Genomic DNA, 16,195 nt, shown 5'->3' on the forward strand with positions numbered 1-16,195 from the left:
TTCTCGGGTTCCTTCTCGTAAATCAGCCCCGTCTACGAGGTTTACGGGTTGAAAACAGACAAAAACAGTAGCTTGTCGCGATGGAAACATGTTCCGAAGGCACTTCTTCGCGAGGGAACTCGCGCATTGGGTCTTGGCGACATCGGGTACACTTGGGACAACCATGGGTATCATCGGCAAACGTCTTCTTTGCAACATCGGATATGTTTCAGAAACCAAAAAGAAGGTTCTCCCCTTAAAGACAAGGGCTTGTGGGAGATTATGATGCAACATCCAAAGGAAAGGGACTAGGGAAAGGGAGGTGGACGGAGGGCTTGGACAGATGCACATAAATATGGACACATGAAAGTCAGCCTAAAAGAAATGTGGCTCAAAAGAGACACAATACCCAACAAATAGTAGTAGCATCGATGAATCAAAGAAGAAAAATAAGATTGCAATTTACTATTTATGTCCTAGTGTCCTTTGGCCGCATTGTGAAACTACAAAGATTTTGCGATGTATTCGACGTAATTACAAAAACTAATCTAGTTTGGGTGGATTGATTTAACAAGAAAGTGGTTAGTATGGTCATATTTCAATTACAAGTTTGTGTCATCTTGTGCCATCACCACAACTCTAGTGATTTCATAGGTGTTGTGAGGAGCTTAAGTTGGGAAGGGGTAACCAAGGTCCAAGTTAAAGCTTGGACAAGGTAGACTACTTGGTTCAAGTGCATAAGAGTGAGCTGCAAGGTGGAGGCCCGATTGATTTATGACGGGCATTCTACCCGTTTTGGGGTATTTTGCCTGTTATTATGGGTAAAAATGTGACCTGTCCTTCCAAAAAAAAAAAAAAAAGCCAAAAATATGTAAAATCTTTGAAAATTTGAAGGGCAATGGTGCCAATCAAACATCAACCCTGGCTGAAGAACACGTTGCAAAGGAAAGCTTATTCGTAATTTGGTGGACATGTACAAAACAAAACTTTACATGGAAAGTATGGTTCAAACGAATCTCACGTTGTGACTAAGAAACAAAGGTAAATAGTAAGTTCTAGAACGCTAAAATATTTGGAACTTAACCATGAAGCCTCACTAATAAATTCTAAATAATTGTACGTAGCAAATGAAATGACGTAGTCATATTGTGTAAGACCTACAGCCTTGGCACTAAGTAACATTTATATTAAATGCGGGGTGGAGTAATGGGATCAATGGTCGGGGTTGGGGGGCGGGATCTCGAGGTGCATTAAACTTGGTAAGTGGAAAAAACGAGGCGGGTCGTCAAAAAAGCGAGGCGTATTAAACATGGCCAACGAAAAAAACAAGGCATCGGTGGGGCGATTTGAACCCGAGACTTGGCCGTCCGGGTTAAGGATCACATAGGCTAACCACCTCACCCGCGCATGCATTGTGTACCCACAACTGTTTTTACAACATTATATTATACTAGTATGTGACCCGCGCGTTGCTGCGACAAAGAACACTGTCTCTATTCTAAGAGTAGAAAGCTCTCTCTCTCTCTCTCTCTCTATATATATATATATATACTATATACACGTACATACATACATATAAATATAAATAAATAAATAAATATATACATACATACATACTATATACACATACATATATATACATACATACATACATATATATACATATATACATATATACATACATACATATATATGTATATATATATATGTATATGTATATATATATATATATATATATATATATATATATATATATATATATATATCCCCAAATTTGAGGTCATTGTGTTTATTTCACAATATTAAACATCCCACCCCCTCTCCCTCCTTGAGAAAGCATGAGAGCATGTAAGCACTTGCGTTCAAAAATCAAAACTCATTGGTTATATTTTTTAGGTCTCTTGTCTTCTCTCTCTCTCTCTCTCTCTCTCTCTCTCTCTCTCTCTTTGTCTGTCAACTCTCTCCCTCTCAAATCTCATTTGATAGTACTTGTCACTCAATTTTTTATTTTGGTGATGATAAACATTGTGTGTGTGTGTGTGTGTGAGAGAGAGAGAGAGAGAGAGAGAGAGAGAGAGAGAGAGAGAGAGAGAGAGAGAGATTTAAGCTATGCAATAGGACGGCTTCTTGCAAGCAATGTTTGGAGAAGGTTTACCTGAGCTTAGGGGTTGAGAGTTTAATTTCACTGGTCTCAAACCAAGTTAATAGGAAGTAAAGCGGGTAAAAATAATCAAAAAATACTCTAAAATTGGAGACTTTAGAGATTATTAGTACCCCTCCCCCCCAAAAAAAAAAGACCTCTCTCTCTCTCTCTCTCTCTCTCTATCTATCTATCACACACACACACACACACACACACACATGTTGGGTGGATAGCAGTTTGCCTGGAGCTCTTGCCTGGAGCTCATGTGTGCATACATAAATGACTTGTCATCGTGGCATAGTATTTGACAAATTGGCGCTCTAGTTGAAGTGACGATCCCAAGTGGACATTACAAGAGGAGAAGCGAACTCCTTTTTGTCATTTTTTTGAAATGAAAAGTATAATGGCAAACACACAGGCAATGTGGTGGTCTCTCTCTCTCTCTCTCTCTCTCTTTCTCACATGGTCAATAATGTGGATAACAACCCCTGTATTTGCATGTCATGCATGTCCTCAAAGCAAGACAATCCCAAGTCGATTTTAGGTGAGTTTTTTTCTTTTTCTCAAGCTCTTTAAAGGAATACACTTCCAAAAATTTCTTTTAAAAATCAATATTGGTCTTGAAAAAAGCTTCTTGAAAAAATAAAGCCAAATATATCTTCAAAATTAGAGTGTCTTGCATGTTGAGGGTTCAAGCATTGTAGAGTGTAGCTAGACCAAAGTCAGCTTGGAAATATGGTGTGCATATTGAGGTGTGCATTTCAATGAGCTGAAGGTGGAGCCAGGGTTGATTTATGATAAGCATTCTACACGTTTTGGGGTATTTTGCATGTTTTTATGGCTCTTTTATGGGTAAAAATGTGACCTGCTCTTCAAAAAATAACGTTGAATTAGCCAAAAATATGTAAAATCTTGAAAATTTGAAGGGCAATGGTGCCAATCAAGCATCAACCCTCGGTGAAGAACACGTTGCAAAGAAAAGCCCATTCATAAAATGGTGGACAAATACAATACAAAACTTTACATGGAAAGTATGGTTTCAAAAGAATCTCATTGTTTAGGATTTGTCACGTTGTGGAAAGCGTATTATGAAACACTTAGCTTAGGATTATAGAAATAATCGGTGGAAAGGAAGTGACCAGATGGTTCTCCAGTACAACCTGGATGGGACTGAAGGATTACTGATCAGCACAGCCTTGGAATGGGTGGACAATTGGTGCCTACCTAGTTGTGAGTCTGAGGTGGAGTGGAAGGCATGGCGATGACCTAAGGATAGGCACTTCTATAAGCCTCAAATTAAACAAGTATACCATACACTTATGGCTTCGATGGATTGCTTCTCTCCACTGAACAAACAATGGGGCATGAACTGGCTAGAATCAAGATGGGATAAAGTCACCAAGAACATATGGTGCCCATAGTGGCCCCTCAATATGAAGGTGTTTCTCTGGAAGGTACTCTTGGGAGCATTACCGCTTGGGGTAAAGGCTCTTACTAGGGGGATTGGCCCGAATAGATGCCCTCAATGTAGAGTGCTTAGCGAAGGCCTCTCCCACCTATTCAAGGAATGCCCTTCGATCAATGGCCTTGCAGGTAAGATATGCAAATGGGTGCAAAGGACATGGAAGATAGGCTTCTATAAGAACGATCTATTCTTGGGAGGGAAGGCATGGAAAGGCCAGGAGCTGCTTATTGCAACACAAATTGTCACATTCTGCTACTTCATACGGGACCCCTCCCCCCCCGGGTTTATAAGTGACACGGGGTGTCACACGAGGGATCTACGACAGGGGCAATTTAATGGCGGGTTGCACGATATGGGCCGTTGAATCGACGCTGCAAGGGGGGGCAGGTATTTGATTGTGCAAAGGCGCATAGCTTTCATCAGTGCGCGGCAGCGCAGGTGGATAGAGCTGCGGGCTGTGGAGGGGGAGGTTGCGGGTTCGAGGGATCCTCGCGACGCCAGGCAGACTTAATTTTTTATTTAAATTGGGGGGCGATCAAAGGCCGATCCATCTCTAGCCGTTGATCCCTCAAGTCCACCCCATGACGCTTATAGATAAGCGTCCCCCCCCCCCCCCCCCCCCCCCCCCCCCCTCTCTCTCTCTCAGTCTTTTTGAGGCCGCATGCTTCGCTCCATCCACCCTGCTTGCATAAAAAACTCCACCACATCGGACAACCTGTCACGTACACCTCCACCGCCGTTGCAGCCTCACTCTAGTGGATAACGTTTTCTTCTGTTGCCAACGAATAGCATTCTGCTTGTGCGATCAAAGATACCCTCCAAATGAGGGCTTTTTTTAATTTCTCTCAGTTGGTACCCCCTACTCACATTGTTTCTTTGATATACTCAACACAAGAATGAGACTCATACCCAAATATAGCAGATTACTTACTAAAAGAAGAGGGGTTCATTAGGGAGAATCTTAGAAGATCTCCCTTTTATGATCAAAGAGGAAAGTTAAAGGTCTTGGAGCTAAGTCGCCCCAGCTTTAGTAGGGTTAACGACCTACTAGGAGAAAGTTGGTAGCACCCACACATTGCTTGAACCAACTTGGCATGCCTACGAAAGTCTCGTTGAAAAGTGAAGCTCCAGATCAACTCCTCATTGGTTGGGATTGTGAGAGTCAAGCTCCATCGTTGTTGTCCAGGAAAATAGCTTATTCTTCCCATTTTTCAAAGTGCTAGCAACGCTTGCCTCCACCTTCGACATTCATGTCTGCATTTTAGGAATTACCAAATGTAGGGAATCCAATCCCCCCACTCCCTCTCAGTGCGACATGGATCTTACAACTATCAAGCGAGGGAGCAAGTGGAAAGTGAAAGTGGTTGAACGAGGCGCAAGAGAAGGTTGTGGACATGCCAACGAGGTCTATTTTTTTTTATGACGGGTGTTGTACAACGAACAAAGACCATCTCGTAGTGCAATGGATTAGGATAGAGGGTTTCATCTATATGCAAGGCGCTAAGCTCGAGTTCAACGAGCTGCAAGGCGCTTCTTCTTGCAATTGCATCCAGTGTAGCCTTGAAGGGAATCCGTCAAGATTCCACCATATGTAAGACTTCAAGTGATAAGGAGCTTGAATAGTGTCTTCTTGGTTGAGGGGCTCAAGCACTGTTTAAGTGTATCTCAATAGTTGGCTTAGTTGGATCGTGTTTTAGGTTGAGGGTTCAAGCATTGTAGAGTGTAGCTAGACCAAAGTTAGCTTGGAAATATGGTGTGCATTTAAGCATGTCATACTTGGTTCAAGTGCGCAAGAGTGAGCTGAAGGTGGAGGCAGGGTTGATTTATGATAAGCATTCTGCACGTTTTGGGGTATTTTTCATGTTTTTATGGCTCTTTTATGGGTAAAAATGTGACTTGCTCTTCAAAAAATAACGCTGAATTAGCCAAAAATATGTAAAATCTTGAAAGGCAATGGTGCCAATCAAGCATCAACCCTCGGTGAAGAACGCGTTGCAAAGAAAAGCCCATTCATAAAATGGTGGACAAATACAATACAAAACTTTACATGGAAAGTATGGTTTCAAAAGAATCTCATTGTTTAGGATTTGTCACGTTGTGGAAAGCGTATTATGAAACACTTAGCTTAGGATTATAGAAATAACCGGTGGAAAGGAACAGACCAGATGGTTCTCCGGTACAACCTGGATGGGACTGAAGGATTACTGATCAGCACAGCCTTGGAATGGGTGGACAATTGGTGCCTACCTAGTTGTGAGTCTGAGGTGGAGTGGAAGGCATGGCGATGACCTAAGGATAGGCACTTCTATAAGCCTCAAATTAAACAAGTATACCACACACTTATGGCTTCGATGGATTGCTTCTCTCCACTGAACAAACAATGGGGCATGAACTGGCTAGAATCAAGATGGGATAAAGTCACCAAGAACATATGGTGCCCATAGTGACCCCTCAATATGAAGGTGTTTCTCTGGAAGTTACTCTTGGGAGCATTACCGATTGGGGTAAAGGCTCTTACTAGGGGGATTGGCCCAGATAGATGCCCTCAATGTAGAGTGCTTAGCGAAGGCCTCTCCCACCTATTCAAGGAATGCCCTTCGATCAACGGCCTTGCATGTAAGATATGCAAATGGGTGCAAAGGACATGAAAGATAGGTTCATGCTGCATCTTTGCTTGGTGGCTTCAGTACGCTCTTTCTTTGCTAGTCATTGTGTACACAACTTTCTTTGTAAGAGAGAAAATGATGTGGTGGCTTCCAACATGGCTAGCTCGACTTTAAGTCTCATGACGGTGGCTTGGGTGATGGGGACTATGGGCCTCATCCCTTTGCGATTTTACTCGGATGCTACAGTTTCTTTTGGTTCGGATGTGTCTCCTTCGGCGTGTCTGTGGCGCTCTTCATCTGAGGAAGGTTCACCATCATGTGACAGATGGGGCTCCTTCTATGGCATCCTTTGCTGAGTCCACCATCTATGGTTTGGTTGGGAATGTTTTGTGGGGTGGCTCCCTCGTTAGCCGGATCTATCTATGTTGGAATGGATGTGATGTTGTAGCAGAGTTATCCTATGTGATGGTTTGTTGTTGTAGTGGGCCCTCATGGTACTTGTTGTGAATGAGTTTATCATGTAAATTTTTTGGAATTTTAATTTACTTCTAACTCACCAATTGATTACTGCAAAAAAAACCAAAAAAGGATTTGTCACGTTGTGACCAAGAAACAAGTAAATAGTAAGTTCTAGAACGCTAAAATATTTGGAACTTAACCACGAAGCCTCACAAACAAATTCTAACTAGAGTGCTTCATCAGCCTGTATAACCGGAAGTGGATAACAAACTGGTATACAGGTACAAGCCTTCAAGGCCATTGCAATTAGAGAGAGAGCAAGCACTGAACAAGAGTATAGATCCGTAAAGAAGATTGTCGAAATGAAAGGTGAGTGAGAGAGAGAGAGAGAGAGAGAGAGAGAGAGAGAGAGAGAGAGAGAGAGAGAGAGAGAGAGAGAGAGAGAGAGAGAGAACTTATTATTTTTTTTGCACAAATCTTCTTATGCCAAGTAAGTGTAAGTGACTGAAACGATTTCATGAAAATATTATGCCAAAAAGTTGAGGAATTAAGAACGGAACTTTGAATGTAGCATGCAATGATTTATTTACAATGAAATGGACAAATCTTTTGTGGAGAAGAGGAGGAGGACTATATCGGTAAGATGCTCTTCAGAGTTGCGCGTGTGGGAAACTGGTTGACAGAAAAATAGTGCGAAACGAATTGTTTAGTTGACTGAAGGTGGCTGCGGACCACGTTAGAGTAATTTAATTCTATAGTCTCGAGTAGGCCGAGCACGTCCGCAATCTGAACGAACAACATACAATGGTGTTTTGTGGAGCAACCAGCTAGCACGGCGATGTCGATGGTGATTTGTCGACCCAGTGTATTCCAAGTGATGTAATGTGGATGCCATGGGGTAGGTGGCTGAACTAGCCATGGAATGAACTCACTCCATTTATGCATGTAGTGTCTGAGCACCCGCTCTTGCAAATGTGGGTAAAGACAGTATTGCAACATGTACATTGCAGTCTAAAATTTTGACTGCTGCTCAATCAGATCAACTGGAATCGGCCTACCCATTCTAAACTGAAAAAAAAAGCATTTCAATCAAAGAAGTTGATAAGTTGTCATGTCTGCCATAGTTTGAATGAAAAAAAAAAACATTGTTGTAGCCAATGACCAACGTTATGTGACAAAGACAGTGAACAAAACAATGAAATGAAGATGACAGAAGTTCACAGCTATACCTTCTTGTTTTCTTTCAAAAAATAATATTTTCTCAACCTTGGTGGATATCTAGAACAAACGTTATAAGCTAATGCAGTTGTTGTCTTGTGTTGTTTAATATAGAAATGTTCTAAGTTTCTAGCTTTATGTATATTGGTCCTAGTTGCTAAAGTGGTAATTTCAAAATTGTCCTCGAAAGGACTATGTGCTTGCATGTCTGCTTGCATTCTCCTCGGAGGATTGCGCTTGTGCTAGCCAACGCGTTTATGGACGTTATTTGTAACTCCGATATATCTCCTATCGTTTTTCGTGTAGCGTATACTGTAGACTATGTATTCTTGCCGCGACGCAGCTTTTTCTGGGGTGAAAGGTCGATGCTTGTCTCTGGTTGTTGATGAGTGTCTAAATCTGCACTCCATGCAGATTGGTTAGGTAAATAAAAAAATGACGGTGCTACGGAGAAATGAATGGAAGCTAGTGATACTTGTTATCCATACTTGCCTTGGTCTGTCGCAACTGGCTCGTATGGGGAGGCTGGTTGTCCATAATTTACTGCCTTGTGTTTACTGTAGTGTCATGCTACCTTCTGGATTGTGATAGGTGGGTTAGTTGCATCGTGCGTGTGGTTTGCCGAAGTCATGAAATTTGTCAAGATAGCGGCACAGTTTTCTTGAGTAGCTTTTGAAAGTTCAACCAAATCAATGTTGTAACCAAACCGCAGCTGCTCCATCGTGTACAGTGTAACTCCTTCAGTTTTTGTGTCGAGGAGTTGTTGTGCTTCAACATTATGCAACATACTCTCATCATCCTCGTACTGGATGTCAAGCTCTTCAAGTATTTGCTTCATGAGACCTGCAGGATGTAGGAGCAATCTGGTTAGCACGACATATAGAAGGCATTATATTTTTCTTTTCTAATAGTACCTGTTGACATTCTGTCTGTGCTTGGTGTGGCCATCGTTTGGTCTAGAGCTTTATATCTTGCGTTGCACTTATTCATGAAGTTGCGACGCTCTTGAAAAGTATGGAACTCCTCAACCTCAATATACGAATGGGGTTTCTCGCCTGCTGAGTTTGCCAATCTCATCAGCTTAGTCGTGAGGTAAATCTCTTAGGTTGTATTGCTGGTTGCGTTTCCTTTGCGTTGTTCATGTATTGCTTGAAGAGCTGCACAGTAAGATGAGTGATTGATTTGCATGTGTATACACAGGCAGATGCAAGATCAGAGAAGCGTGCAAAATGTACCGGGTGTTGTGATCCATTGTTTGATTCAGTTTCTTGCACGTAAAAAAAATTATTTTGATGACCTCTTGCAATATTTCTGAAGCATAAGATCCGACAAACGTTTAAACACAAATGAATGAAGTGAAAAAGGGAAGAGCAGTAAATTAACAAAAGGTGGATCAGAGTGAGCAGGGGTGATAGGGAAGGTGTCTCAGCAGTGCAACATATTGAACATGAGAAGTCCACAAAAGAGAAGACAAGCAGTTAAACAAAAATTCTTGCTTTATATAGAAGGCAGTTACAAGGCGATTTCATCTGTTTAATAGAAAGAGGAATTGATACTGAAGAGGGCATAGGAAACATTCTTGGCTAGAAGTTCAAAAATCTAGATGGTGTGAATATCTCTGGAGTAGGTAGCTCTAGTAAATGTAGCCGAGTTCGCTCAGTGACGCGTGATAGCATCACGTATAGAAGGCCAGGGGCAAAAAATTCTTTTACAATGAGCAAGACGTTGGAGTTGATTGTTGCTCCTTGGGACTTGTGTCCAGTCATAGCGCAGGCGAGAGCTAGTGGGAATGTGGATTTATGGTACCAGTGCCCATTGAATGTCCGTCTGCTATGCTTTGACCGTCGAAGTGTAAGTTCCTGTTTGGATGTGTCGAGTGTGACTTTGATTGCTTTGACGCCTCCTTCTTCATCTTGGAGGATTTTGTCTACGCGACATAGTGATCCATTGGCTGCTCCAATTGTTAAGTCTATGTTCTCTGTTATCAGCGCCTTTGCTCCTTCTGCTATTCTGTCAATTGCGTGGAAGTCGGGATCTTCAAGCCATGCTTGGAGCTCAGGGACGTTGTGTGCATTTGTCTTGAGGCCGATTTGGATGATGTGACTATGCCGATGGAAGCGTTCCAAGAGAAGGTTATAATAATATCGAGCGTCACTCTTGTGTGTGCAAATGATTGTCATATTCCTATCGATGTGTTGCTCTATTTGATCCTGCGTTATGATGCGGTCACCGAGCGCATCGTGGACCTCTTTCTTTGTGGGGAGCCTGACTCTTATTGTATTGAGGAACTCTATGAAAGAGATATCTTTTGCATGGCGCACTGAGCAAGACATAATGTACGTAGTAGCAGTGGACCAATAAGTGGAGCTTGTGATGTGGCATGAGTAGCAATGATCACTTTGATGCCTGCATACCGGTGGCAACTGTGCCAAATCACCGAACAAGAAGAGATTTTTATCTTCGAATGGGTCTAGCAGTGTGCCGTTGGTGACATTCACAATTTGTCGTACTATGAGATCAAAATTTTTCTTTGTCAACATAGAAATCTCGTCTATGATAATCGTGTCTGCTTCTTTGATACTGACGTATCTGTCATCAGTTTCGGAGATTGACAGGGGATACTGTTGTGTGCGCACTGGTATCTTGAATTGGTAATGGACAGTTGTTGCGATGCTGCTTAACCTCGTGGCCGCTGCACCAGTCGAAGAAGCGAGTGTGACAATCTTCCCTTGCATTATGAGTTGGCTTGTGATATATCTTATGAGGAAGCTTTTGCCACTGCTAGGAGTGCCTATGATCACATGCAGACCACCGTTTGCTTCTGTGAGCTTCTTGTAGATCTCTGCTTGTTCAGATGTCAGTGACGCATTCTAGACATTTTGAAGCTCGTTTAGAAGGACAGAGATACGAGAAGTCGTGTCCTGTTGCTCGTAGTCTGTTTGCACATCTGGAGATTGAAATGCCAGGCAACCTTTGTTGAGGATGTATTCTGTAGTATCATGTTGTGAAATTGGTGTGTTTGATCTGTCGTGAGCATATTTCGTTGTGTATACTTTGTGATGTACATCTCAAGGTACTCATCTGTGAGTATCAAATTTCTAAGTTTGCACTCAAGATAGTATGACCTGGACGTGTTCTCCGGTGAGAGCAGCTGGGATTCGTTTCTGAAGGTGATGCTCTTTAGCAGCACGTTGTAAAAGAAAGCCTCCAGATGATGCCCTGGGTGGAAGTCTGTGAAACGGACCAGTCGGTGTTGCCGCTCCAGCGATTGGCGGTAGGTGTTCGCCTCTGAAATACTTTTTTCCCCTTTTTTTTCCCTTCGTCACTGTGTAATTCTTGTGGAAGTCGTAGAACGTAAGATTCTCCAGACTTTGTGGTCGTGCGCAGTACAGATCGACAGGGTGCAGCACGACATCATTGTTGTGAGAAATGATTCGTTGTCGTAGTGCCGGGGGTGATGAGTCGACGTATTGGACGGTGTCACTCTTTGAAATGATTGGGATTTGCAAAAAATTCAATGCCACTTCTGTTGTTGAGATAGGCTTCGACAGTAAAGAGGCTGAGATCAGCTTCAACTTCACAGTGTCAAGGCCACCTAGGCCTAAGCGCTCTACATCTTCTGAGCGAATGTTGAGGTGGCCCATTGGTTCAGTTTTGAGTGCATACTTTAGGAGGTAATAGGACAACGATGAATTGGTGACCCGCTGTATATTCATATGTGCACCCCATAGCAGAAGCAGTGTAGGGTGGTACGGTACGACATTTCTGTCTTCATGCCGGGGCCTGAAGTATTGCCATCTGTGATTTTGTTCGTTGAAGACTGGGTTTGGATTTGGCTGCGCATGAAATGGAAAACTGTGTTTACATACTCCATCTCACCGTGGTAACAACTTGTACGGCACTTGTGAAGTTGTTTCCTGAGCACGAGTTGTCGGAGGCGGCTCACTTCTGGCAAAACCACAGTGCTAGTTTCTGGCCGGATGTATGCGGTTATCTCAGCAGATAGTTGCTCTTTGTCTTCTTCATGAATCCACAGTATGACATGAGCATGCAGTGATCCTCTATTTTGGACCTCATATCTAACCAAGTGGTGTTGCATACGGCCCAACACACCTTTCGCAAGTATATATTTGGACATAAGCATTTGGAATTTAGTGTGGAAGGTGAGGGCGCATTCGACTGGGCAGTGTGTCCAAGTGAAGGAGGCGTTCAAATGACGTGCAATTAGCTCGATCGGTGTCAATCTCAGGCCATCTTGTGTTTGTGACCTCATTGTAGTGAAAGTCAAGAAGAAATCAGACATTCCCCATTCGTCCACCATTGCTATCAAGTCCTTTAGGTTCTTGCAGTGCCACAGGCAAGAGCCTGGCATGCTGGAAGGGGTGCTGTACCGAAGCACATGTCTCATAGTATCCTTGTAAGTTGCTGTACGATTGGCCTTCTTGTAGTTGTCAATGTCCCTTTGCAACAAGCTCGTGTGTGTATTGTTAGCCAACATAAGAGCCTGCTTTAGTTGGTACATTATGAGCAGGTATGGCTTGTATAGGGTGTAAACGGAGAACAGAGTCGATGCACGTATCTTTACATATATAATGAAGTTGATTTTACCATCCTATTGGCCTTTCCCGAAAGGGAACAGGAATGGAAATACTGCCGTCTCTATTGTGATGTCGTTCACGGAGCTTGATGCGGCAGGCATGCCATTGGGCTTGAAAGTAACTGTTCTCTCAAGCAATTGTTGACGCCCACGAAGCTGCAGAGAAGCAAATTCGTAAGTATCGCTAGCGGTGAATGTTCTTCTCCTAGCTGGTTCAACGATGTTTTCGATGATACCAAACATTAAACTCGTGTCAAGCTGCGCCATCAGTGCAAACGGTGCGTTGTCTTGTTGGTACTGAATGATCTTGCTCACACTATCTTGACTTAGTATGTAGAGGCCAAGATTCTTATTCGGTCGTTCAGCCATCGACATGTACTTTTGTAGTACGAAGTTGTTCTCAAGATTGAATGCAAGTATGTCTGCCACTTGTGATGTAGCTAGGTCTTGCTCTGTGAAGGTTGTTCTATGCTCTTTACTCCATGATAGCAGAGGGTTATCTAATATTGAACGTCTGTCTAGTGTACCACGTGCAATTGTTGTCACTGTTGAGATGGCGTTGATAGATATGTCAATGACGCTCAGTAGCTGTATGTGAAGCTGATTTCCGTTCAGTATTCTTCTTGTGTAGTATGGAAGTAACGTCACACAATATCTGCGACGTACACTTGAGTTCTCACAAGCGGAGCACTGCACCCATTGTGTTTCTATTTGTGTAGCCTCTAAGCTGGATACCAGTAGACTGCTAGCAAACATTGCAACCGATGTCTCGTCTGGAGCTCGAGTACAATGAAAAGAGGCACTTCTTTGGATGAAAACTACACCACAAACAAAGCATATGCTTAAAGCTCTGAATGTCGTTGCTATTTCTGAACTCCATCGGTGTACTAAATTGATGATATCAATCCATGATTGTGAGCATGATAGAAATCTAGCCTTGTTCTTGATTGAAGTGCGATGTCTCGCTTTCGATCTACTTAGGTGTATCCTACGCTTTCGGTGATGGTCCATTGAAGGCTTCAGTCGGACTCAATCTTAATGGTTCAATGCGATCAGAACCTTGTGATATTTAGTTACTAGTCATGGCTAAGCAACGGACAGTTCAAGCATTTGAAACAACTATGTACCTAGTGTTGGATTGCGCTGTTGTGGGGTTTCAGACTGAGAAGAGGCAAGCGGTAGCTGATTTCTTGATTGTCCCTTGCAAAGAATAAGTACGAAGCGTTAGAAAAGTAATAGCACAATGTTTAAGGTTCTAAGAGTAATCTCATTATTTGTATGTGTTCTTTATCTCTTATGTTATAGAAAAAAAAAGAAAACGTGCTGGTGTCCGTGCACAGGGAATTTTGCACAGTCCTCCCCAATTTTTATAATACGAGGGAACGTGCCATTCCCACAGCAGCATGCAATTTTTGGTGTGTTCCTTTTTACTGTCCTCAGCGTTCAAGATTAAAATGTGGCACTTTGTACTCACCACACGTTGGAATATGTCGCCGTTGCAAATGTAGAGGAGTTGTGTCCAAGTTTCTCTTGATCTGTCTGCAATGAAACACGGTAGAGTTAGGCCATAAGTAGTTGCGCCTGCAGAAACGAGCTGAGTATGGTAGTTGAAGGTGGACATACACCAATAGATGCTATAATTGCTAGTGAGACCTCTTTATCCTCAGCATGGACACCCCCTACCCGTGCATAATAACTCTCCCCTCCTAGACGTTGCACAAGGTGGACATGGTCTCAAAACATCAAATTAGTTATCCATGCAAGATGCACTAGCAAGTAATGAAGATCTACAGGACAATTGGCAGCATTGTGAAACGTGGAATCACCAAGCAAACAATTAGAGTTGATAAGAGGGATTTGCTAGTAGTGTTGTGCGCTGTGACTAGCCTTGGTATGCTAACGCCATCTGTGTACTCCATGGCCCTCAAGGTCCTCCAAGTACTCCTACCGACAACATGCAGTAGATCGTATTGCACCAATGCTACTACCACACCCTGCATCATCGCCACAAACCCTGGAGCATTGAATTTTCGAGAGATGAATAGTGCAAAGGGGGACAACAAATTGCGCAAGATCTGATTGGAAAAGCCAGCAATGCATTGTCACCCAGTTGAGCCCCTTAGAGCTCGTACGTATCCACAACGATAATCACCTACACTTGCACGTTCACGGCTACTCTAGAACAGGAGCGCAAGAAGTAGATTTCGAGAGTATTGCTCTTTGTCAAGTTGCAGGCCCGAACTCAAGAACGCAAGAAGCAGATTTCGAGAGTATTGCTCTTTGTTGAGTTGCAGGCCCGGACTAGCTCTGTGACACCTTGATTTGTAGAGCCTCTTTGTCATCCCAATCCCCTTACCGGCTTTTGAGCATCTTGACATTGTTTATGAAATGAAATCTAACTCTGTGGCACCTTGATGAGACGTGTGTTTTATTTCAGGCCCGGACTAGCTCTGTGACACCTTGATTTATAGAGGCTCTTTGTCATCCCAATCCCCTTACCGGCTTTTGAGCATCTTGACATTGCTTATGAAACCAAATCTAGCTCTCCAGTGTGCTTACCGCAGAACCATGAACGGCTCTCAGCTATCACAGAAGCTTGAGAAAGTATGGCACTATGCAAACTGGGTGCAAAAACTGCTAGACGGAAAACTCCAAAATGCACACGCCTCGGTAAAGAGGCATCAGGTATTGCCATAAGTCTACAAGCTGTGAAGCAAACTCTCATTCCCTTTCTATGGCCTTCTACACAGTCACAATCTTAATAACGAGCTCGACGCTGTAGTCGCCGAGCTAAACTCTCTTGTAAATCGTATCACACTTATTTTTGCCTCCCTTGCCAAGCTCCCCTCTCATGTTACGTTCACTGATGAAGCTCCCATCACCAAAATAGGCTTGGAGCGAGCTAGCGAGGTTTTGCAATTTATCACAGGATCAGCCAGTTTTAGGGCACCAATGATCTGTCTAGTGGGTATAGTGGGCCAAGGTGGGCTCGGCAAAGAGACACTCTTGGCTCACATTTTAGAAGAGCTGCAACAATCGCAATGTGCATTCAATCATGTGGCACATGTGGAATTTGTGAATGAAAGCCCTGATAGTATGGGGATCAAAAAGACGCAATCATCCCTGCTGTGGCAATTAGGAGGTCAAGCCACATACTTCCAAAGTGTGCTGGCGGGGAAAGGAAAATTGAAAGAAAGGCTGGAAACTCTACAAACATCAGGAGCATCTGTATGAATCGCCATCGACAATGTCTGGAGAGCACAAGACTTGGAAGATATGCTTCTTGCAAGATTTGCAACTCTTCTGCCATCACTCCATATTTGCATCATAATCACATCATGAGCGACAAGTACAGTGGACATGCTGAGTTCTCACTGAGGGGAAATCCTCAGGTTCTGACATTCAAGCACCATATCTGCAGAGCCACGTGCACTAAAAAAAGAGGCGATTCCCCTCTGACTGCATCGTATCAATAGAGGTATTTTCCATGTATGTGGCAACGAGATCAACAAACATCTTGCATTTGATTATGATGATTGCCTCAGACAAACAAATCACCCATAGCTGCTGAGAAAATCGATCTCGCAAATATACAGCAGCACACTGGGAGTTCATGTTAAGGCCGATCAGAGTCACCCACGAGCATAAGTGAAGTGGTGTGATCCTTACAACCTTACAAAATTATGACTAAAACCAAGAAAAGAGGCCTTAATAGCTAAGCAGCAGAT

At 43.0% G+C, this 16,195-nt stretch overlaps 1 protein-coding gene across 1 annotated transcript; it reads right to left on the reverse strand.

Moving 5' to 3' along the window:
* Nucleotides 1-8,971: 8,971 nt before the first annotated feature.
* On the reverse strand, nt 8,972-15,829 carry LOC147444978 (uncharacterized). Its single transcript, XM_086527976.1, has 5 exons — nt 15,683-15,829; nt 13,942-14,006; nt 13,598-13,667; nt 9,109-9,141; nt 8,972-9,028 (listed from the first exon to the last, which is right to left on the reverse strand). Exons 1-5 carry the CDS (start codon nt 15,827-15,829, stop codon nt 8,972-8,974), a joined length of 372 nt encoding a protein of 123 aa, XP_086384102.1.
* Between the last annotated feature and the right edge of the window lie 366 nt (nt 15,830-16,195).

Source organism: Adiantum capillus-veneris, chromosome 13, assembly GCF_014529385.1.
Source record: "Adiantum capillus-veneris isolate H3 chromosome 13, ASM1452938v2, whole genome shotgun sequence".
Taxonomy (NCBI): domain Eukaryota; kingdom Viridiplantae; phylum Streptophyta; class Polypodiopsida; order Polypodiales; family Pteridaceae; genus Adiantum; species Adiantum capillus-veneris.